Source organism: Rattus norvegicus, chromosome 13 (assembly GCF_021556685.1).
Source record: "Rattus norvegicus strain SHRSP/BbbUtx chromosome 13, alternate assembly SHRSP_T2T, whole genome shotgun sequence".
NCBI lineage: Eukaryota > Metazoa > Chordata > Mammalia > Rodentia > Muridae > Rattus > Rattus norvegicus.
Genome location: NC_141546.1, coordinates 86974040 through 86998974, shown reverse-complemented (window position 1 = coordinate 86998974; position 24935 = coordinate 86974040). Strand labels below are relative to the sequence as shown.

The 24935-nt window shown below is 44.0% G+C and overlaps 1 protein-coding gene and 1 long non-coding RNA gene across 62 annotated transcripts in view; one reads left to right on the top strand and one right to left on the bottom strand.

The window, feature by feature from the left end:
• Positions 1-950: 950 nt before the first annotated feature.
• Slamf6 (SLAM family member 6) lies at positions 951-23634 on the bottom strand. Of its 33 annotated transcripts, none has more exons than XR_015635327.1 (9): positions 23436-23634; positions 22270-22526; positions 9173-9520; positions 6930-7193; positions 6399-6515; positions 5317-6066; positions 5013-5086; positions 3085-3156; positions 951-2259 (listed from the first exon to the last, which is right to left on the bottom strand). XR_015635327.1 is itself a non-coding variant. In XM_087581419.1 (9 exons), the coding sequence occupies exons 2-9, from the start codon at positions 22352-22354 to the stop codon at positions 2218-2220; spliced, it is 1032 nt and encodes a 343-aa protein (XP_087437545.1). In that variant the 5' UTR covers positions 22355-22526; positions 23436-23634; the 3' UTR covers positions 951-2217. The 33 variants fall into 33 exon arrangements, 20 of the variants coding, with proteins under 20 accessions (XP_087437545.1, XP_087437547.1, XP_087437542.1 ...); XR_015635335.1 differs by having other exon boundaries at positions 5572-6066; XR_015635330.1 differs by having other exon boundaries at positions 22270-22390; positions 23436-23517.
• The window catches only part of LOC103692288 (uncharacterized), a 140921-nt gene continuing 139532 nt past the window's right edge, over positions 23547-24935 (top strand). For all 29 annotated transcript variants that reach the window (XR_015636168.1, XR_015636163.1, XR_015636180.1 and 26 more), the window contains exon 1: positions 23547-23749. This is a non-coding gene — a long non-coding RNA (uncharacterized LOC103692288). The remainder of the gene's footprint in view (positions 23750-24935) is intronic.

The following is a 24935-nucleotide window of genomic DNA, read 5'->3' as shown; positions in this document are numbered from 1 at the left end:
GTAAATAAAAACAAAAATAAATTAAAGCCAAGAAAAGGTTATGAAAATATTTCATATTGGTAAAGATAGTGCTATTTTAATATAGGATTATTAATAGTTGTTATCTTGGCTATTGAGAGACATTTTGCTTTCTAGTGTGTGAATTATTCTCAATAAGCACATGTGTTTGGTTTTTTTTTTTTTTTTTGAGGAAAATAAAACATACTAAAAGAAATAGCAATAATCCTTCTCCTCACTCCAAAAATGTTTCTTAAGGACAGAGGAGCATTGATTTTCGCATGGGGTAAATTAATCGAATTTGAAACTCGGGTAAAGACAAGAAATGGCGTGAATGTAGTCAAGTAATATCCTTCTCTTTCTCATTTATTTTACCTCACTTTTTTGTGTGACAGTCTTGTCACATGGACTGTCACAGAACTTCCTATGTAGCCCAGGCTAGCCTTGAACTTAGGACTCTTAGGTGCTGAGGGCATTTATGAAGATTCTGTGATTCAGGAGAATAAATTTTAATAAGGATAATAACATCAGAAATGAGATCTTTTTTCTTTTTTTTGAGACAAGGGTTTCTGTAGCCTAGGTTGACCTTGGATTTTCTGTATAACTGAGGATAACACTGACTCTTCCTGACTCCATTTCCCAAGCATTAGGATTCCACGAGTGCCCTGCCACATGGCACCAGGCAATACTAGTGCATTTCTTGAGCTTTCTTAATGTGTTAGGCACTAGGCTAAGGGGTTCAGGTTTACAGTTATCTCTTGGTGTTTCTGGAAGATGGTTCTAGGCTATCCCTAGATGTCAATTCCTCCTAAAAAATGGGAGGGGCGTGTGTGTAGTATCGAACCTGTGTCTATCTCAAGGGAATAATAAGAAAAAAGTATGTATATACTTAGTATAGATACAATTTTTTCTCAAACATTTCAGTTTGCAGTTGATAGAACACACAATAGACCCACAGTTGCAGAGACAATCGTATTGTCTCATTTAATTCCCACACCAATCCATCATATATACATTTATTTATTAAAAGCATTGTTTGAATACTTGCAATGTTCTACGTACTAATGATTACAACAATAAAATAATTATTGTCTCTGATCCCACGGGAACAGACATTAAAAATAAATATTCAATGACATGCAGTAAACAATATGGAAAGTTAAAGAGACGAATAAGGAGGCCCACTTTAGGTAGAGTGTACTGGGAAGATCTTTTATGGAAGCCGAGGCTTAAAGAGCAGGAGGAACCCAACAAGCAGAAGGAGGACCTTGAGGGAGATGTAAGTGGCTGTAATATGAAGAACTTTCTTCTCTGATGGAGGAACTAAGAGGTCACAGAGGTCAGAGAATGGGGAGAATGAAGTTCACAGAGTCTGGGGATGTGCCAGACCGTCCAGGGCCATGGACTCTGGCTTTCACAGTGGGTGTCATGAGGAGTCTGCAAGGGTATGGGAAGTCAAGAGAAAGAGCATTGTGCTGGTTGTCTTTTAGACCATGGGTTGTGGGGAGACAAGAGCAAAATTAGAAGAAATGTTTAGAGGTGATTGGAGTACCCCAGGTTCCAGATGGGAGGAATGGAGATAGCATGGTGTCTACAGGTTGAAAAGAGAGAGATAGGTTTAATATATTTTGGAGGTAGAGTCTCAAGTGCTTGGTGATTAAACCGTAGTCAGGTATGGCTTAGATTCCTGGTGTGAGCAATGGAACCGGTGTATCGCTATCCTCCTCTTATTCTTGGCTATGAGATTAAAAGTCCAAGAACATAGGAATTACCCCAGGAGGCCTGTCTAAGTAAATGATTTGTCAGGGCATGTGTGTGGGCCCATCCAATGCCAGATGCTACACATTTAGCCAAACACCATGCTCTTTCTACAAGCCAATCGCATCCTGCTGCCTTCTAGAGGAGAAACAATTCCTTGCTGAATCATGATCTGTCCATCGAAAGTCTGATCGTTTAGTTATCAGAGAGGAAGCAGCACGTGGGTATGTTATCCAAAGCAGGATTTGTCCTGGATTTGATTGGAAAGCAATTTTGGGGTTATGTCTCTACAGATCCTGCCACTCCTGAAGCGTCTGACATGTGTATGGAGGATCAAGTCTGAAGTGATCACCCTGGGTATCTGGATCCCATTGCCGGTTGGAAAACAGGCTTCTTTTCTGTGCTCTTCCAAGGGATCAGGAGGTGTGTTCTGCTTGGCTTTCTTTAAAGTCTTTCACCAACTTACTTGATGTCCTTAAGAGTATTCAGCCTAGGAGAAACGGGCTTATTTTATGAGGAGAGAAAATGAAATAGATTAATAGAGAGATCAGAGCCATACCTTTCCCTCCATGGCTGCAAAGAGGACACGTAAGCCCCAGTGGTTAGATGGTAGGGCTATTGAAGGCACGAGGCAGGTTTACATTAAAAAATAAGTAGGTTAGTTATAATAGGTGATCCCAATACAAGGTAAGTTAAGATATTATCACTCTACTTATTTATTTATTTATTTATTTATTTATTTATTTATTTATTTAGTGTGTGTGTGTGTGTGTGTGTGTGTGTGTGTGTGTGTGTGTGTGTGTACATGCTTCTGTCACAGGGAACAACTTGTGGGAGCTGGTTCTCTCCTATACTGTAGGTCCTGGGGATTGAACTCAGGTTATCAGGCTTGTTGAAAACTGCCTTTTACCCACTGAGTCATCTCACCGGCCCCAAGATAACTTTTTAATGTTCTAAGAGTTTCTTTTTTCTAGTGGTATTTAGATATCTGTAAAATGGACCTTTTATTTTTCTTGCAGGATAATAGGTTTGGGAGAGGAGTAAAACTACAAGAACATATTGGTTGGCAAGATGGCTCAGTGGATAAGAGTGCAAATCCCCAGTCTCCTTGTAAAAAGCTTGCATATGCTTGTAATGCCAGCACTTCAGGGGCCCAACACAGGAGGAATTTTTGGGCTTTCTGGCCACAGGCTTAGTTAGCTTCAGGTTTAGTGATAGGCATTGTTCTGTGGGAGTAAGCAGAATGGGAAATTATCCCATCCACACACATACATTACACACATATAAGCAGACATACAAAACAAAAGAAGATAAAGCAGTCATGGTTACCTCTCTGGAGTGATTAACTATGGAGTAAATTGTCATGGAGTCATTTTTTATAGGATTTTGGATTTTCATTTCCTGTAAACAAACAAAAGAGTCATATGCATGCAGTTATTTTGGGGAAAGGCAGTGTGACAAAAAGGAAAAAAAGGGGGACTGGTGGACCAAGCTCTACCAGTTCAAACCTGTGATGTCTTAGCAACATTTTCCAGGAAACAGAAAAGCAACCTAAAGAGAATATCAACATCCCAGCAACGTAAAGGTCCCAGCCAGAGAACAACAGAAAGGCAAAATCATGTTGAGGGATAAAAACACCCCTGCCGGGGTTGGGGATTTAGCTCAGTGGTAGAGCGCTTGCCTAGCAAGCACAAGGCCCTGGGTTCGGTCCCCAGCTCCGAAAAAAAGAAAAAAGAAAAAACAAAACAAAACAAAACAAAACACCCCTGCCTTGCATCTGACTCTAAGCTCGCTTCTCTATCTTTAAGAACTTCCGGGCCAGGTAGATATTGATTCCATCCGGTCTTTTGTCTTAGACTTCACTAGCTATAACCTGAGCCATTCACTTTGCCTGCTCTGTTACCCGTTAGTCTAATGGCCTAGTCACCATGTCATAAGTGGGGAGCCAGAAGTACAAGAACTCCCAGTTTTAAGAATGGCTCTCCTGAACCACCAACCAGAGAACATGCATCCAAGACCTGGGCTTCATACACATATGGCCTTCAATGTGGGGCCCCTAAACTGCAGGAACAGGGGCAATCTCTGACTCTGTTGCTTGCCTTTGATCCTTTTCCCCTAACTGGGCTGCGGTGTCCACCCTCATTAGGAGAAGATGCTGCTTAGTCTGACTGCAACTTGATATGCCAAGGTGTCATGACATCCATGGGAGCCCCCCTCCTTCTCTGACAGAAAGGGAGAGGGGGGCTGGGGCTGGGGGCTGAAAGTGAGAGGGTGGGACTGAGCGGAGAGGAGGGAGGGGAAGCTGTGATTGGGATGTAAAAGAAATGAATGAATGAAAAATAAGTAAATGAATGAATAAAAGGAAAGAAAAACAAAACAAGACAAAAATGAATGGCTCTCTGGATACACAAAGTAGTAGTAACAACAGACATCCCCCGGTCCTAGATGAACCTGTATATACATTTTGATACTTAAAATGAATGAAGGACTATGTAGAGAATAATTTAGACTCCAGAAGCTGATGAATGGGCTGGTGACCTCGGTTTTGGGGTGCGGGTGAGCATGCTCCCAGCAGGAGTTGGAGTAAATGGGCAAAACGTGTGAATGCCCTTTAGGAACTTACTCCACAAAGTCTGTGCCGACTGGGCCACAGGTGTTGGCTTGGGCAATCCAAGACTTCTAGCTGGGTTCTTGCTTTGCTTCCATGATTTCAAGAATGTCAACTTCTTTTGGTTTATTATTTTTTTTAGAAGACTTGAGAACTGGCTCCCCAGGCTATCTAGTTATTTAGAAAGTGCCCCCACAATAGGCTAGTGGGGACCCTGGTGCTTGACCAAGGCCATCCTACTATGTGGGAGTTCTCTTTTGTAGTTCGTTCCTTTTATGGTGGAGGGGTTGTGTACTTGGCCCCCTTCTCTCTTGAGACACTACTCTAAGCTCTCAGGGAACCCCACTTCCTGGATGTCACCTCTTCCTCATTTATCATCTGCTCTGATCCAGTCAAGTGTGGCAAGGGAAAAGGAGAGGCTCTAATTTGTATTTCCAGGCAGGTTAGGGCTACCCTGAAGCACAAAGACCTTCTGGTATATTAAGCAGGTAGACACTGGGAAGAGTGAGGGTAAGCATTGCCTGAGACACTGGGTGGTCAGCCGTGTGCTTGCCTTCTCTAATAACAAAGGCTGATGATTATGATGACATGTTTTGGAGGAACCCCAGTAACGACGACGTTGATGGTAAACAGAGCTGAGAGGACTTACCTGCATCGGGTGACTGACTTGTGCATACACTGTGTTCCCAGGAGAGCCGGGAGTATCTGAGCTCTGGGAGGAATCTATGGTTAACACAGACACACACAAAAGGTACAGCTGTCAGTGGTAGGACTCTGGGGCAACTCTGCACAGGATCCTGGGTCTTGCTGGTCTCTAGAGCACCCACCCATCCCCTCACCAAGCAGTTGTTTCAAGCTTGGCCCCCTCCCACCCCCCTTAAGGACTCTTTCTCCACCTTCCAACCTTTGTAGTTCAGTGCTAAACAAGAACTACCATACATTTTATTTCTAACCTCATTTCTTGGGTGAGGATGTGGGCGGTATTCTTAAGATTCAGAGGCTCAGTGACTCCCTCATGTCAACACACTTGAAAGACTAAATACCACAGTCTGTGAGATCTCTGGAGACTGTTTTCACAGCCCCGTCTGACAGATTTGACAATTTTAGAGATGAGGAATTTCGGGCTTAAGGGTCATTGGTGAACTTGTACAAAGTTGCTTAGGAAGCCAAGGGATAGGAGCTGGAATGCAGGTTTTCTGACCCCTGACCTTGTGCCCTCTTTTCCACAATGACATCTTGAAACTATCACCCATGGGATGAGACTCAGAAAGTGAGTCTGTATCCACATCTCTCTCGAAGTGTCTTCCCGCTGTCTCAACCTTGATTGAATCTCAGTGGTACAGTCACAGAGCCTGGTTTTGAGTGTTTCATGCTCAAAGTGACAGAGAATGGAAGGTCCATGGATTCCTATCGCCGGGACTTATGTTCTCCATCAGAAAAGAAGTTAGCAATCTTGACCTTGCTATAGGAAAGTCTGATGCCCTTCACACGCTTGGGAGGGATGTTATAGGTCTCCTGGTTATAAGCCAGTCTTCCTGACACCACAGGGTCCAGTCGAGTAGTCACGTTCTGATTTTGCTCCTCTCTCCTTGTCGATTCCTCTGGCTAGGCCCTGTTCTTTTATTTACCTCACCCTGTCTGCTTTACGTTTTGTTAAAAGGCTGCATGCTCACCTGGATGTTGGCGAGTCAGAGGAAGAGAACCTGGCGGGTGAAAGCAGAAAGGTAGAAGGCATGAGTTCAGTGAGAGAGTATTTCCTCCGTCCTTCTCCACCAGGCAGCTTTCCTGATGCAGGCAACAGGTCCCAAATGCAAGGCAGGTGAACGAGTCCATCCCAAGACTGGCTATTGCTTTTCTCAGTAGGACCACTCCCTAGCAATTAAACAGATGCCTGGCCATAGGCTGGGGATCATCCCAGTGGACTAATTTAGTCAGAGGTTGTGTCTCTCCTCCCTTGACCCTTGGCAACCAGAGACCCCAGAGTCTAAACCCCACCGCCTTAGAGAAGACAGAAGAAAGCGGGAGGAAAGCTTACCTCTTCTTCTCTTCCAAAGATATATGCACATGTACAGAAAGACGGGAATAACTACAACCATGGGTATTGAAATTATAGCTGTAAGCTGTGCTTTAGTCCAGGGTTGATTAGTTAAATCTGAAAAGAAGAATTAAAAAAAAAACAAAAGAAAGTGGAACTTCTTATTGTACATAAGATGAAGGCTTCTTTGAGTTTGTTTTACAGCATCTCTCCAGTCTCCTCTGGGCTGCTTATAGCAGCTGGGTATGGTCATTTCTACTCCTAGTCAGGGGGTCTGTCAGGTTTTTTGAGAGGCAGGACAGGTAGTGCCTAGCTGGGATGGGAGAAAGCCATCTTGACTCCTGAGGTTTTGCTCTTGCAAGAGGACTTGGGGAGGGAAACAGGAAGAAGATCAACAGAGGCAGAGAGTTTTAGCGCGCGGGCCCCTTCCTCTCTGCAGCGTTTGGCTGCTTTGTCAAGTAGGCTGTGAATCCAGGCTCTAACACTATCCGGCTGCTTGAGGCTCCCAGGAAGACCCAAGGCTGGTGTTACCTTTGCAGAGACTCTGGGTAGAGACAGAGACCGACAAATTGCTGACAGCATTCTCGGCTCTGCAGATGTAAGTCTGGTTGCTGGAATTCCTCGGGTCCCAAGAGATAGTGACATTTGGTTCCCTTAAAGAGATGTTTCCCGTGGTTTGCCACTCGAATGAGACAGTCTGATTTGAATTTTTCACAGTGCAGGCCAGGTACATCTGGCAGGTGCCATTCTCTAGCAGGAGAGTATGGTTGGCAATTTCTAAGTTACTTAGTCGTTCTACATAAAGAGAAAAGACTTTAGTTAAGGACCCATGGTTTTGCTGATCAACCTGTGAAAAACATCTTTCACCACCCTGTCTTTTCTCTTGATGGGTTTATATGAGTGCATGAGGGTATGGGTACATGCTCACATGCATGTGGAGGTCAGAGATTGGTGCTGGGTGTCTTCCTCTATTACTCCTCACCTTAGTCTTTGAGACAGGGTCTCTCACTGAACTTAGCGGTTGTTACAAAGAGCTGGTCAACAAGCTCCAGGTGTTTTTCCCGTCTCTTCCTCCCTGCTGCTAGGATTACAGATGCTTGTCACTATTCCCAGATTTTTATATGGATGCTGAGAACTGATGTTTGGCCTTCTTGAGGGATGCTCTTTGAGTGCAGAAGAGCTTTGTTTCCTGTTCTGAATGGCTCTCCCTCCAGATATCTTAATACCAACAGAGCTTGCCCCAAACGTTGTGTCTTCAATAGCGGCCTCTGCTGATCCTGCTGATTCCTCTAAAAAAGTCATTCCTTGGTGTACATTCAGTGACAGAGCACTTGTGCAGCTTGCTCAAGGGCCAACTTTTGGTCTGTAGCACCATTTCTCCTGTTCTGTCCCTTGACACCCTGATGCTCCATGCCTTCTTGGCACTCACGGCATGCTGTAATTATTGTATTTATTTGTTTTTGTTTTTGTTTTTTTGAGACAGGGTCTCTATGCATAACCCCAGCTCTCCTGGGATTTACTTTGTAGATTATATCTAGTCTTGAACTCACAGAGATCCACCTGCCTCTGCTTCCAGAGTGCTGGGATTAAAGGTGACCCATTGTGACCAGCTTACATTTAGTTAATTTAACTATTTACCGCTCCCCTCTCTCTCTGATAGGGTATGTTTTGCTGTGGTGTGGTATGGTGTGGTAGTGTGTGTGTGTGTCTATATGCATGAGTGTGGGATATGTATATAGAGGTCAGAGGACAACTTGTGGGAGTCAGTTCTCTCCTTCCACCTGGGCCCTGAAATTTATTTCAGTATCTCAGGCTTGGTACCAAGCACTTTACCTCCTGAGCCGTGTCACTGTTCTTGGGTAGCCATTTTAATGCTTGGGTCTCCTGTAAAATATTCCACGGAATTGTTGAACATCTCCAGTAGCTAGATTTTTCATGGTTTAGATTAATCCATTATCTCATTATGGTTTCTATACTTTTACGTTGAAAGCACTTTCATTCTTTAATACTAGGGAGGCAGACCTATTTATTTGAGACGGTCTATCAATGTAGCCAAGGCTGGCCTCAAACTCTTGATCCTCCTGCCTCAACTTCCCAAATACTGGGTTTATTATAGATGTGCATCATCCTTCCAGTTAGAAAGGCAGTTTTTTGTTTTTTTTTTTTTTTTTTTTTTTGGTTAATGGTCACCTTAAGACATCTGGAGAAAATACCATTAGAAATTAAGTAACCCTGATAGAAAAGGTTTTCTATTTGTTTCTCTGTCAAATTGGCTCACCTATGCAGAGCACTTCCTAAGGCAACACCTCCGATAAGTCAGCTGCTGGGTCTCTGTGTAAACTGAGATAGATCAGTTATATGGGAAGTTCTACCACTTATCATCTCTGAGACCATGACTAAGGAAGGCTATGCTCTGGGGACAGGATTGAGCACAGTCACCTGGCAGAGCCAAGTGTGTGCTAGATACCCAACTGTGCATGTTAATAGTGTCATTAAGCATTTTGCTTCCACTAACTGTACATTTCTGGCTGAGAGGGAAAGTGAGGTGATTGGTGTAGAGAGCCACAAGGCTTAGTTTTTAACCCAGCTCAGTTGCTATTTAGCTGTGCTATGTTATGGAAATGCTTTACTTCCAGACTTCATTATGACACCAAACGCCACCATCTTTAGCACTAGACTACAGCGCACTCTTGTAGGTACACACAATTGAAATATGTGATTTGGATTTTTTTTTTTAAAGTTTGTACATGATTAAGTGCCATATTTGAACTCACCAAAGACCCTCAGAGTATATCTGAAGATGGTCGGTTCAGTGTCTTCTGTGGTTATCTGTGCAGTGTATGACCCCGTGTCGGCCATTGTAAGGTTGTTGAGTTGCAAGGAGTAGGACTGGGTGATATTCAGTCTCTTCTCCTTCTCTCGATTAGCGTTAATGATATTTGGCTTTTCGGGCTCCTTTAGTTGGATGATGAACATTATAGTGCCCTGCAATGCTTCTTTGTGACTCCAGACGATGACGCTGGCTATCTTTCCTGCTGGAAGCTCTAGAGGAAGAACTATAGACTCCCCTAGAATGCCATTCATGAGTCGGGGGTTTGAGCTGCTTTGTGGAACATCACTCCCTGTAAACAAAGAAGGAGAGGGCTAAAGAGCTGTCTCCGACAATCCCCTTATATTCCTAGATCCTTTCTCTTAATTCTGCCAGAAGATGTGTTGAAGAAAAAAGAAGTGGGGAGTGTGCTCAGAAATGTTGCAGTGGACAATTACACTCCCAGTGGTTCTACCTCAAGCAGAGTATCTGGCAGACTTGGCTAATAGGCAGTTGATCTAGTTGAATGATCCCATCTCACAGTCTCCTTCTACCCTTGCTGGTTATACTTTGGTGACCTCAACTTTTGAAATCTTTTGGCAACAATCCGTGAGGGATAATGAACTATATTGACCCCTTGACACAAACTCGAACAATTGCAAGGTTTTGCTGATGGTAGCATTGTCACAGCCAGTCATTTGTGCAATGCAGAGAGCCGGTAACATGGATTTACAGCAATACAGTTCTTTGCGTGCGTTATTTCATTTGATGGTGATAACAGTCTGTGAGACAGATAAAAACAGTATCTGTTTATGAATAAGGAGACTGAGCTATAGAGAGGTTAACCAGCTTCCCTTGGTTGGACATCTTAAAACTCGCAGAGCCAGGATTCAAACTCAGGTTTTAAGAACATGCGTATAGGTGTTTTGCTTGCATGTATGTCTGTGTACCACATGCTTGGTGCCTACATAGGCCAGAAAAGGGAGTTGGATCCCCCAGAACTGGAGTTACAGTAAGACAGATGTGAGTTGCTATGTTGGTTCTGGAATCAAACCTAAGTCCTGTGAGAGAGCAGCCCAAGCTCTTAGCAGTTGAGCCATCTCTCCAGCCCCACTGTTACAACTCTTAAAGAGGCTGCTCCTTGAATGCCAACGCCAAGTTCTTAGCACATGTTAGTCTACTTTCTAGGGCTCTGTTTACTTGGTTAACTGACCATGCTGTGGTTATTCTTGCTACTCACGGTATGATCTGTGGAGATGTTTGACTATTAGTCAACAAATCACCACGATTGTGACTTCAACTTTCTTGGGGCCTCTTATTTTCCTAGGAAGAGTTGCAGTTGTGTGTGTGGTTATGAGGTGGCCCAGAACTGCTCTCTCAGGCCTCCTGACACTTACTCAGCTCTCCCATGAGCTTGCACTTCTGCTCTCTTTCCTGAATTGCCATAAGGTTATCAGGCATGTCAGTGTTGCCATGGAACATCCCCTTTTCCCATCAGCCTTTCGACATGTGGCTATTTGTCATTTTGCCCCCTCTTTCCCCTCAGAGTCACGTGAGTAAAACCTAACAAGCAAAATCTCTCGAGTCCAAAAGGTGTCCCCAAGTAGCATTCTATTTATTTAAAAATCAAGCAAGACAAATTAGTACTGTCAGAAATCAAGGAGGATGGTTACTTTTGGGAAGGAAGGAGGGGCAGTAAGAGGCACCTAAGGGGAAATTAGGGTATCGATAACAGTGTTCTTTGTCTTCATCTTCCTGTGTGTATACACAGGTATTAGCTCAATTCATTGGACCCATAAAGGACAAAGATGATTGGCTAGTTTCCTCTTCCAGCATAATCCCTACAACTGCCATCCTATCCAGTTTGTTCCGACTCAGGTATCCCTTGAGCTGTGTCTGCCCCTGTCCTTCCCTGGAATGTACTTTTTCCAGGCAAACATGTGACCAACTCCTTTGCCCGAATAATGCCTTCAATGCAAATGTTTCTTTCAGTGATGTCTTCTGAGACCACTCTTTCCTCACTACCAACCCTTACCTGTTCCTGTAACCCACTCTCTGCTGGATTTATTTTTCTCTATGGCGATTGCCATGCTTTATAAATCTGTGGGAGTTTGTTGTTGTTGTTTTGTTCTGTTTTTGTTTTGTTTTGTTCTCTTTACTAGAAGTGGAAGCATCACATAGGAAAGGATTTTTTTTTTTATCTCTTTTACCACTACTGTGAACATCCTTGAACAGTGCCTGGCACAAAGTGAGCCTCAGATTATCTCATGGTGAGTGAGCAGACACATTGTAGTCCCCCTCGTGGAAGGTCTTCAGGATGTTCAAGTTCACTTTCTCTGAATAAAGACACTGGGCTCATTTCTCAGTGGTCATAGGACTCACCAGGAATGCTTGCAATGCTGGCTAGCATAGTCCTTTAAATTCTCTTAATTTTATAGATCAAATTTATTAGTGTGTGTGTGTGTGTGTGTGTGTGTGTGTGTGTGTGTGTGTGTGTATGTGTGTGTGTGTGGTTGTGGTTTTGAGACAAGGTCTTATATGTAGCCCAGGCTAGCCTCAAACTGGCAATCTTCTGCCTTAGACTCCTGAGACCTAGAATTATGGGCATGTATTATTAGGCTTGGATTATTAGTTTATTCAAAAAGCTTAAATGTATTCTACTATTTACAAAGTTCTGTGCTAATTGAATGGGTAAAAAAGTAGAAATGATGGCACCCAGACCATATTCTTGGTCCTCCTTCATATGTCTGCTTCTGGTGTGGATTTGGGGAATACATATGTTGCGTGTATGAACAAGAGAGTTCTGACTTGCTGGTTCACTCTCGGATGGAGAAGCCTGACAGGTGAATGAGTGCTGTGGTGGGTGGGGCACTGGCTTGGGATTAGGTCTGCCTCTGCATTGCTTGTCTCCCATGTGTTCTTATTGCTCAGCACAGTTTCAGGTCAATAAATACTGAATTGATGGAGATATATATGTGCTCTTTGGAGGCATCAATAGGGAATGATGGACCAAGGGCCGTTATCAATGAGCAAGTCACAAGATGCGATATTATAGGAAGATTTTTGAATTATAACCGGGACTTTCCCATTGCTCAGTCATTTGTAAATTTCCTGGGCGATTCTGCTTTCTTTGCATCGCTGTCACTTCTGTCTGAAAAGTACCCCCCCCTTCATCTTCACAGGGTAAGCTGTCCCTTCTCTTTGAGGGACTGCTAAAGTGCTGATTTGCCTTTGCTTATATTTGTGTAGATTGCCACTGGTGCAGGGGAAGGAGAAGGGAGCTTGTGTTAAGGATAGAGGGGTGCATTGGGCAGAAAGAACATAAGGGAGTAGCAGTTTCCTGCAGGTCTAAAACAAGATAATAACAAAACCAGATTTGAACCAACATGCTTGTGGTACACAAAGATCAGAAGTGACTGCATATGCTCAAAAGACCACCAGGTGACATGGCTTGACCCAGAGGAAACACAGAACTTTTTTTTCCTGGATTGGGCACTGATGCTTTTTTTATCCTGGTGGGCCAGCACCTTTAGCATGGATACTGATGTTCTGGGGCATCCCATTGCTCTGCTGGAAGTAAATGTGGAGGAGTAGAGCCAGCATATTAGAGTAGGAATTGGAAAGGTTTTGTGGTGGTTCTGGCTGTGGCAGGCTATGTGGTGATGGGAGAGGGTATGTAGAAAGCATCCCTTTGCGACTGTATGGACCACTTGGACTATGGAGAAGGTGCTGATATTCCCTGGTGATATCAAGTCAGAGAATACTGTACTTCTACTTTTTATGTTCCACCCAACGGATGACATGTTTCTGAGAACATGAGTGTCTGATTTAGCTTTTTATTTCTGTAGAAGCTGCTCCAGGGTACTCAATGAAAGCTACGCAGACTGAGATGAGAATATAGAAAGTCTTAAAAGGGTCACTTGAACAGTGGGGATTGACTTTGTAAGGTATTGGTAAAGGTAGATATTTGGAGAAGAAGAGAAGCATATGGAAACAGTGTTTTAGGAAGGATAAGGCAAAGGTAGGCATATGATGGCTCTGAAAAAGAATGAAAAGTCAGAAGAAATGAAAACCGTGGTGTTTCTAACTTAGAGGGCTGGCTCATGTATGTTCATAGCCAAAGAGGACATAGTGGGCCATTTTACTTCCCAGACAATTAGTTCAGAAAGTGGGAGATGATTTATCAAGCGATTTGACAGAGAAAGGAAGAGAAACATAGAGCAGACCTTTTAGGGGGAGGTGGGATGGAGGAGAGGCAGTCATTAGGATGGTAAAAGGCCTTAGTAAATTTACAGAAAAGGGGGACAGTGCATGGAGAAGGACTTTAAAGATATGCTGGAAAGAGAATGTTTAAAACATAGAGCTGTTTCTGAGGGGGAAGCCAGAGTAGGACTCAGGAACACAAGTGAGGTGTCAGTTTTTAATGAGGTGAGTCTTTTCTACTAGAGAGTTATAGAGATGAAGGGAGAGATTTAGACACCTCATACAACTCGATCTCAAAGTTACAAGATGAATTGATCTGACAAGTCCTCAAGGAAGATATTCTTGGCTCATTCTCACAACTATCGAAAAACACATATTTCTGAAGGTCTTAGGAACTGAGACACTGCTCAGCAAAATTACAGTTAGGGAGTAGCAGTGAAAATAGATTTATGGCTGCAGGTTCCAGAGCGCATCAGAAATATGTAGTTTTCAATGGTCATGACCCACAGGTTCAGAACTTCTGCTAGACCTAATGTTTGTGGAAAATCCCTCAACAAAACACCAACAAATGGAACCAAACCACATACTATAAGGTTATACATCACGATTAAATGGAGCTATCTCAGAAACGTCAGAGTAGTTAAACACGGAAACCAACTGATATTAATACGATAATACATGGATATTAACTAAATGAAGAAAAAAAGACACATGATCTCATTTGATATAGAAAAAGCATTTGAGAAAACCCAATACTCTTTGAGACTCTAAGAATGAGAGGGAACATCTTTAACCTGACAAAAGGCATTTATGAAAACCTGCAACTACCATTCTTCTCGATATGTGTGCTGGGTAGTATTATGTCAACGACACAAGCTGAAGTCATCTGAGAAAAGAAAACCTCAATTGAGAAAATGCCTCTATAAGATAGGGTATGGGCAGGGTGATAGGGCATTTTTCTTAGTTAGTGATGGATAGGGGAAGGGCCAGCCCATTGTAGGTGGTGCCATCACTGAGCTGGTGGTCCTGGGTTCTACAAGAAAGCAGACTGAACAAGTCAGTAAGCAGCACCTCTCTATGGCCTCTATATCAGCTTCTGCCTCTAGGTTCCAGTTGTGTTTGAGTCCCTGTCCTGGCTTCCTTTGATGATGAACAGTGATATAGAAGGGTAAGCTCCCCAACCTGCTTTTTGTCTTGGTGTTGCATCACAGCAGCAGAAACCCTAAGACTATATGCAAGACCGGTTAAAGCTGGAAGATGATACCCATGTACACCACTTCTACTCAGTGTTGTTCTAGAAGTTCCAGCCAGAGCAACTAGGCAAGACAAAAAACAAAAGCCATATCAATTCAAACAAACAAACAAACAAACAAACAATTCCTGCTCATAGATGTTATGGTCATATAAACAGAACTTCCTAAAGAACCCACTAAAGTAGACAGAACTAATAAGTGAATTCAGCAAAGTTGCAGGTTGCCAGGTCACACACACAAAAACTAGTTTGGCTGGGTGTGGTGGCTCATGCCTTTAAACCCAGCACTTAGGGCCAAAAGCAAGCCCTGAGCCTGGTCTACCTTTAACCCCAGCACTTGGAAGGCAAAGGCAAGTGAATCTATGTGAGTTCAAGGCTAGTCTGGTCTATATAGTTTCAGGATAGCCAGGGCTATGTAGAGAAACACTATCTCAACCAGCAAGCAAGCAAACAAATAAACAAATAAACCCCAACAAAAACTAGTTTGTGTTTGTCTACACTAGCAATGAAGAACAATCTAGAAAAGAAGTAAACAAATTCCACTTATATGATATCCAAAAGAATAACATACCCAGGGGTTCACAGATTAGCACTAACATTAGTCAGAGAAGCTCCTTCTGTTGTGGGCAGGAGTGAATGCAATGACTAATAGTCAAAGGGTGAGAATAAGTGATGCTTGAGTGCCCATCCCTAAATAGGACATCTACTTCCACCCCACAAGGCCCAGGAAACATCAGGGAAGCTGGTGTGGAAGGAATGTAAGAGACAGAGAATGGGGAGGGGGGTTCTGGGAAAAGCTGTTCTCTACAGATTACACCACAACTTCACTCATGAACTCACCCCAGCTACAGAGACTTGCAGAAGGTCAAGCCAACACAACTAGGCAACATTCAGCAGGCAGCTGTGTTACAGAAACCACAATACCCCCCGAAAAAAGCTCGGTGCCAGACACGGACATCCCATATGGTCAGGGAGGCCCTAGTGGAGCCTCAAACACACAGGCTATTGCAATTGATCTTGGTTGCCCATCATAACAACATGGTAAGACCCTATTGCTGAAGGTTCCACTCGTTTTGGATATCAGACATAGAGAGATCAACCTCTAACTTACCAGGACACTCTCTTCCTGCTGGCTAACTTACATAGCGCCAGAAGGTGTTATGCAAGCTGCGAGGGGAGAAAAGATAGCAATGGTCCTTCCCAGTGCGGAACCTTAGATGTTAAAACACTGACGTTTTAGTAAGATATACCTTCTGGTTCAATAGTGGCATGAAAGTTATGGGGGTAACCAACTACTTTCTAATGAGATGTAAGGCCTTTTCCACAGGTAGGATTTTGTACTGTAAACCTGGTCAAAAGCTTTTGATGCTTTAAATTATAGGCTCTGGGCAAGGAAGAGGGAACCTACTATTGATGTTTTGCTAAATGCTCATGCGGTCAAACTGTGTTCTAAACATTTGTGTTTAGAGATTTGTGCGGCTCTCAACTTTGGTCCTTTTGCAGCAGGTAGTTAATGTAGAGACTCATAACTGGGCAAAGTACAGGACATAAATAACTCTGGGGGTTCAGTTGTGAGTGGGTAATTTATAACAGCTTCTTACCATCCAAGGCCCAGGGAACTTCAAAGAAGAGGGAGAGAAAAGAAAGCAAGAGCTAGCAGATGAGGATGGGAGCCGTGATATACTGACTTGTAGGCACAAAAGGGGTATTGTATACATCAACTCACAGTAACCATGGTTTCCCGCATGAGGGAAGCCAGTCAAAGTTTCACACTTATCAGCGGGGCTGATGGGAGCTGATGGCTGGTGAGGGAGAGGGAGTCACTAACTTATTTGCAACGAACAGCACTAATTAGATTTAGAGGGTCATTAGTGGCAAAAAAAAAAAAAAAAAAAGAAAGAGGAGGAGGAGGAATTACATGAAACTGAGAGGTAGGTAAATGGGTGGGAGTCCTATGGGGAATTGGAGAGAGAGAGTGGAGAATGGGCATGATCAGTGTTCACTGTATAAGATGTATGGGACTTTTCAAGGAAAATAAAAGTTTCTGTATAACAAACCAGTCTCTCAGTCAAATGTCAAAGCAGCTTTCATATCAGAAGAAAATCTTTACCAGCTATGTATCCTAACAGAGGATTAATATCTAGAATATGCAAAGAACCCCCAAACCAAAAAACAAACGTAAACATCAAAACCCAAACAACCTAATAAAAAATGGGCTTTTGAAGCAAACATAGAATTTTCAAAAGAAGAAATACAGAATATTAATCAATAGTTTTTTGAAAAAAAGCGTTCACTATCATCCCCTGTGAGGGCAATGAGATTCCGTCGCAGACTACTCAGAATGACCAACATGAAGAATACAAATGGTTGCAAATTCTGGGAAAGATGTGGGGAGCGAGGAAGCCATGCCCGCTGTTAGTAGGAATGTAAACAGGCATACTGTGGAGGGGAGGCTTCTCAAAAAATTAAAACTAGAACTGCCATAGCAGCCAGCAGTCCCATTCCTGGGTACGTACCCAAAGGGTTCCACATCCTCCCACAGAGAGCCTAGGCAACTCTGCTTACCAATGCTCTGTTCACAGTAGCTATGAGATGGACCCACCCTAGATGACCATAGATATGCCATATATATATATATATATATGTATATATGATGGGAGCTTTATTCAGATAGTAAAGAAAAATGAAATTATAAAAACTTCAGGAAAATGTGTGGAACTAAAACTTTTCCGAGTGAAATCACCAAGACCTAAGAAGGCAAATGCCACATGCTCTCACTTACAGGTAAGATCCTGGCTTCAAATTTTAATTTTTTTTCATTTTTAGTTTTTAAGCCAAAAAAGGCTGGTGCTAAGTAATTGTTCAAGTCCATTTCACCAAACCAAGAATTCCAGTTATAAAGCAATAAACTCTAGGCAGCTAAATATTTCCAAATGTGAAATGTCAAGGAATTAGTCACTATCCTTTTGCTGAAATGAAAATATATATATATATAAATAAATGAAGATTTAAAAAAAGGGGAAAAAGATGCTTGGACAAATGGATATGCAGATACAAAGGGATGAAGCTAAGTTCCTACCTCTCACACCAACGTAAAGTACATCTGGGTGCGATGGCGCATGCCTTTGGTCCCAGCATTAGAAAGGAGGCAGAGTCAGGCCAATTTCTGTAAGTTCCAGGTCAGCCTGGTCTTTTTATCAAATCCCAGGCCAGCCAGGAACATAAGTGAGTCTCAGACTGGATAAAACAAAACAAAACAAAACAAAAACAAAAACAAAAAAACCACCTCAAACTACGTCAGAGTAGTTAAATGTAAGAGTTGAATCTGTATAATTTGTAGAAGAAAACCTCAGTGGCGGGCTGGGGTATAGCTCACGGGCAGTGCACTTGCTTACGTGCATAACGCTCTCGCTCTAGACTTGAAGTGCAAACAATCATAGAGGTCAATGCTAGTGATTTTGAATTTGAGAATGAATTCTTAGATATACTACAAAAACAAAAGCAGTGGAAAAAATAGGTACATTCTATTACATTAAGATATTAAAAAAAAGTATATCAAAGGATGTTAGGTTATGGTATCTTAGCAGCAGAATCTTAACACTCGGTTAGATGAGACACAACAGGTCAGCCATTGTATGCTTTCATTTAGTTGATCCATGGACTCGGAAAGCAGATTGGTGTTGGCTGAGAGATGGGGACAGGAAGAAGTGGGAAAAGGGGAGCTGAATACAGCTTTCTCCCCTTCTCTCTGTTGGGCTCGATCCCCAGGACGTGAAGCGAGAGCTTTCCCGTGGCGCTACATCTTCAGACCTTAAGATTTCTTTCTTTTTTCGAGTGATGGATATTTTAGAACAGTAGACGTGACTGTCGCAGAGCACAAGCTATGGGAATTCTGTCTTAAGAGCAAACGAACAAAGGTCGTAGTGTGAGGAGAGGCAGCTCTTGGTCTAGATCTGGATCAAAACCGAGAGGCCTGAGGCTGGTAAGAGTAGAGGTCACAGTGGGGACAGAACGGAGTCTGAGCGATGGAGAGTCACGAGCCTTGGAGCATAATAACAAGATGTAAAACAGCAGTCTGCCTTTGATGAGGTAAAATGACCGTCTGAACGTGGAGTTGGTTCTTACAAAGAAGATAACAGTTCTCAGGGGGGAAAGGAAGTCCTTAGACCACAATCGGTTGGCAGTAGAACCGCTCACACCTCTGACTCAAAAAAATCTCAGGACCACAGCTGCAGAGGCTCTCGTTTGGATCCTTAAACTGCAAAGTACGTGAGAGAAGAGGAGAGCGCAGGAGGGAGGGCGATTTCAGAGGCAGCCCCTGTGCCTTTTCTTTATCTAAACACGCAGCCATGGTTCTCCCCTGGGCCTCAGAGCACCTGTATGTTTCCTTCAGACTCACCCGGAGAATTTAGTTCCCATTTTTCTCTGGCACCAGTTTCAGTGTGACTACACTTCAGAACCTGGCTACTCAAGGTGTGGCCCACGGATTGATAGATAGGTAAGAGCATTATCACCCCGGGGCTCCTTAGAAATGCAGAGCCAGAGCATCCCCTCTCTGAGTTGTATTCTAATAAAATCCTCTGAGCTAAATCCCCAACCCCCTGTAATTTGATCTTATTTACCTTAGTTATTTTCTTTTGACCCCTTCGTGAGTTAATCCAGTCCTTCAGTCCTTCCTTCCTTCCTTCCTTCCTTCCTTCCTTCCTCCCTCCCTTTTTCCTTTTTCTGATAAGCCAATGAGTTTCTCAGGGTTGCTCATAGGAACATGGGGGAAATGGATATGTACAGAGGCAAGGACATCTTCCAAGTGGCCACACTATCTAAGAAAAGGTCTCTCCCTTTCCAGTCAACCATTAATCACTTCTAAGTCCTGAGGGAGGGGTAGACCTGATTGGTCTTGACATGAAGGACTGGTCCTTCCTTCATGGCGGGATGTTGTTAGGCCTAATCGTGTGCAGGTAATGGAAGAGGACCTGCTGTGCCCTGAAGAGTAGAACTGTCATGTCACATGGCGGGTTAGCTTTGCCTCCAAGGAAATGAGACAAAGGGAATGAAGGGGGCTGATGTGATGGCAAAGGGCCATCTAGATTCAGATCCCAGCAGCCAAGTGAACCGACCTATTGCTCTAATCTCAGCACTGGGGAGGGAGGAGGTTCCGAGGGGCTTACTGGCCAGTCAGCCCAGCCAAAGGAACAAGCTTCAAGTTCACTGAGAGTCCTGTCTCAAAAGACTAAAGGCAGAGGAGCAGTCATGAAAGATACACAATGGATGTCCACCTCTCACCGCCACACATCATTTGTAAACACACAGAACAAATTAGCACTGTACATGCACATGAACGTTTTGCAACTTGGTTTATCTTTGAGCTGAGACTCTGAAATGGAATCAGGATGTGTCTCACCTACATGAAAACGTGTAGTGAGTGAGTGAGTCATCTTCTTCTCAGAGAGCATCTCTTTGGCCTACATACTTGCTGGGGTGGTCTCATCTTTCCTCAATCCTTCCCAACTCTCCCCTTCTACACTTCCGCCTCCCTCCCATGCTTCTTTATTAGAATCCTATTTCATTTCTCACATCATTTCACCTATTCCAGAAAGTTCTTCCTCACCACCCAGTCCAGAGAGGTTCTCCTATTTTTGGTGTCCCCTGCTTAGTTGTACCCTGGAACCAGACCCGCCACTTTCCACCCTGGTAACCACAGTTCCGCTCCACTGAGGGGTTTTTGGCCACCTGCATCTATCTCAGGAAGACGAAGTCAAAACCATGTTCTTTTCTTCATACCCCTCCCCCACAGCTGTGTGGCAGTAAACTGTTACTTAGGCTCTGTCGGCCTCTTCTATGCACATCTGCAGATGGTGGCTGAGTCTGATATTTCACAGCGGTGTTAGAAGAAGAACCCTCAGAGATGCGGAGGAGGAACACACAGAAATTATCCAGTTTTATAATCCAGTCCTTCAGTTCCTTCCTTCCTTCCTTTCTTTTTTTTTTCTTTCTCTGATAAGCCAATGAGTTTCTTAGGGTTGCTCATAGGAGCATGGGGGAAAGGGCTATGTACAGAGGCAAGGACATCTTACAAGTGGCCACACTACCTAGGAAAATGTCTTTCCCTCCCCAGCCAACCATTAATCACTTCTAAGTCCTGAGGGAGGGGTGGGTCTGACTGGTCTTGACATAGAGGTAAAAAAGTGAGGTTAAAACCTCAAGTCGCTGGCTGGAATTGGGCTGAGAAGTGGCAACATGGATGGATGGGAGTTAAATAATTCTCATCTTTTTCTGCATCTTCTATGCATTTCCCAAAGTTCTGTCCTCAATCCCTCATCCTCCTAGTTTGAGGTAGTCTCGGTTCTCAGCCTAATGCCTCAGTTTTCACCTGCTTCCAGGAAACTTCCTCTTGGCCAGTGTATTGATAACGTAAAACAAAATAGATCCAAAGAGGAAATGACCTTCCTCCCGTGGCTGCTCCTCCACCCCAACTCTATCCCTCTCTTTGACTGTCCAACCTACGATGTGACATTATGTTCTCCCTCCCCGCCCCTCTCTGCTTATTTTTTTCAAAATTATTTGTCCTAAGCTGGTGCATTTTACTTGTTTATAGTTTATCCACAAGAACAGAAATTGCGCTGACTTAGTTCCTGAAACTCCTACCGTGTCAGGCATTCAGTAGCCATCTAATGAATGGTTATCAAATGCCTTAATGAACCTTGCTTCCTTTTTATGTCTGTTGTCGATTTGTCTACTTAGTTCTGTCTGTGCAGTATGTGTTCACTTCTCTGTGCATGCTCCCATGTGTGTGTTACCGACAGTTTCTGTCAAGTGATTCGTTTTTATTTTTTATTTTTTTCCTGATGACTAATAGAATTTTGGCAAGTTATTTAAAATGTCTTAGTCAAGTTCCTTGTAGCTATTAATAGAATACATTCACAAATAGGTTATGAGACATCTAAACGTAATGCATGTTTAATAACTAGTCCATTTTCTGGAATAAAATAAATGCTAGTCGCCTTTTTTTTCCCAATGATTTCCCTCGGGGCTAGGTCTGTGTTAGCAGCCTTTGCTTGATCTCCTGTCCTAGAACACTACATTTCAGTCCAGATGCACACCCTCTGAGTTCTCAAACACAGTGTGAACCTTCCTGCTATCCATGTAACAGGTAGGAGGGAGGAGACGCAGGCTCATTCAATCCCTTCCTAATTGCAGTGTGAAAACATTGCGGGGGTTTTCAATATTTGTGTGAAGAGTGAAACTCAGAAAAGATCATGAATCCCCCTGAAGTTACACAGCATCACAGTAGTTAAATTGTAGATTTTTTTTTTTACCCCTTAAACTTAGTTTTGTACCATAACATGCTGGTCACGAACAGTCCTGACTTACAAAGACTCATTTTCCATACCTCAGAAAACATTTCCCTTCCTCTCAGCTCCAGCTGAAATGTTTGCCCTAAATCAGTCCCCAAGCAGTCTGATGGAAGGAAGTAGTTTGCTAGGACCAATGTGAACTTCCTAAGTCTCTGAACAGAGAACCTGGCAGTCAGCCTGATCAAGATGAGCAAGGCGGCCCAAAGAAGGAACTCACTCAGCGACTTCATCCATTTCCACACACATTTTTACCTGTGCCGAGGCAGAAGACAAGTGGAAACAGCCAGACCATCCTCTGACGAGCCGAGTCGTGTGCTGGAGCCCTTGAGACAGCCATTCTCTCATAAGCTTGTCGCTGAGACTTCCCGTTCCCCTAGTTACAAGAGAGTTCTTCCTCTATGTTGGCAAACCCTTGGTTATCAGTGTTTAACACACTTTGCTTACAAGAGTATCTTGCATAAGCTGAGACTCTTAGCAGTAGGGAACATGGAGCCTGAATGGGTCATCTCCTGTAAATAGGCAAGACTTCTGATGGAGGGACTGGGACACCAACCCAGCCACAAAACCTTCTACTTATGACTTGTCTTGCCTACAAGGGGGTAAAGGTGCTGGGGGTAAAGGTGGTACGGAAACTGTGGGAGTGGCCAATCAATGACTGGTCCGGTTTAAGGGGAGCCCATCCCTGACGCCGTGGAAAGCCATGAAGCAGAGCTGAATAGCCCAGAGACACAACGGCAAAAAACGAACCAACAACAACAACGAACCAACGACATCAAACAAAACAAAACAACCCCCCCCCCCCCGAACAAGTCTGCTATACTGGTAGGCAGGAGCTTCAGCCAGTCCCTGATGGAAATAGATGCAGAGACCCACAGCCAAACATCAGGCGGGAGCTCGGGGAATCTTGCAGAAGAGGTGGAGGAAGGATTGTAGGAGCCAGAGGGGTCAAGGACACAGACCTCAAGAAAACCTACAGAATCAATTAACCTGGTCTCATAGGGCGCTCACAGAGACCGAAGTGGCAATCGGAAACCCTGCATGGTTCTAACCCAGGCGCTCTGCATGTAATATTAAGGCTGTGGAGCTTTCTCTTCTAGCAGGACTCCACGAGGAGGGGGCCGTCTCTGACTCTTGCCTGCTTTTGGGACTCTTCCTCCTACTGGGTTGCCTGGTCTGTATGAGGAGAGGTGCCTAGCTTTATTGCAACTTGATATGCCTTATTTGGTTGCCCTTGAGAAGTGGTGGGAGGACTGGGGTGGGGGTGGGGGGAGGAAAGGAGTTGGGGGAAGGGGAAACACTGGGACGGGAGGAGGGAGGGAAACTGGGGTCAGGGATGTGATATAGGAGAGAAGAATGAATTGAAAAATAAAGGAAATACCTTGAATCATTTTAGCTTAAAACATTTTAGGGAGACTTACATTGTGACCTGTCTATGCACTTGAGAAAACATTCACTTTGTCTGTGCCATCTTCTGTGGTGTCTGTCAGAACCTACTGGTTTATAATGTTGCTCGGGGGTTTTTCCCCCCCACTTCCTGTGGTTCTGACCTCAGAAGATGCATGTGCTGGAGGCTTGGTCTCCAGCGTGTTGTGCAGATTGGCGGCCCCTTTGAGAAGTGGGTCCTAGTGGGAAACTATTAGATCATTGATGGTGCTCTGAGAGTGGGCTGCCAGGTATGCAAATGCCCTTGAACCACCCCTACGCCTACAGATAACCCCTCATCCATGCACCTGTAAGTAACTCCAGTGAACCAATCTGTTTCTTTGTTCTGTTCTCTGTCCTATCTGAGGTGATTAGAGAGACCGGTTCAAATCTCCCCAGGGAGGAAAAAAAAGGTCAAAATTGGTGCCTGAATTGGGAGAAGCTGAAAGTTGATTCCGAGAGGAGGGGGTCATATGACCCCCTGATATGAGTGAGACACAGGCAAGAGTGAATGATCCAACTGAAGGTGGAGCGTTGATGTGGCAATCCTCAGACGGTTACTCTGTTGCGGTGATATGGGACCTTGTGCCTTCTTGCTGGAGCGGCAGTCATGTGTCTGATACGAATAAGACGTGCCGCTGAAGCTGCACGTCTCTGAGGGGAAACCCAGGGCGGCTGTCTTCTTCCTCTATGGTATATGGCTGCATGTCCCTTTTATGAATGTGACCTGTCACTCCAATACAGGAATACCCTCACAGAGGCTGATGGACTAGAGAATCTGCTGTAATTTCTGAAGGTGGCAATATGGCATGTGATTAAGGGCAGGTCATGGAAATACATAGTTTCTTGGTCTCCTCCGGATGCCATGAGAGATGTAACTGAGGCCGAAATTTCTGCCCAGAAGGAATTGCCAGCAGGAGGGAGGAATTACCATAGAAGAGACACAGAGATGCTATTCTCCATATCGCCTTCTGGGTTGGCAGGAGAAGAGAAAATGAGGATGGTGACTTCTCCTCCTCTTCTTCCTCTTCCTCTTCCTCCTCCTCTTCCTCCTCTTCCTCCTCCTCCTCTTCCTCTTCCTCTTCCTCCTCTTCCTCCTCCCTTCCTCCTCCTCCTCCTCCTCCTTTCTTTTAGTTGGTGAAAAAAGAGTTCATCAGTCCTCTGCTAGAGAGCCATTCCTGGAACCCAAAAGTCTTGGCCCCCGAGAAGAATCAGACAGTGAGGAGTGAGGAGATGAGGTGGAAATGATAGAAGATAGCCCTCAGGCCTGACGATTAATACATAAGAAGGAAAAAAAAAGTGATTCATTACAGAGATAAAGGCCTTAGTAATTTCTTAGCATAGGAAGCTATGCTAGTCAGGGGATAGTTTGCCCCTAAACTGCCTCAAGTGGGAGGGACTTTTAAATAAGCAACAGAAGAACGTCTCGAACCTGGCTCGGGAGGCCATGGGACCTGAGGGGAGGCAGATGGGATGAGCTCGACCTTGTGGAAGCT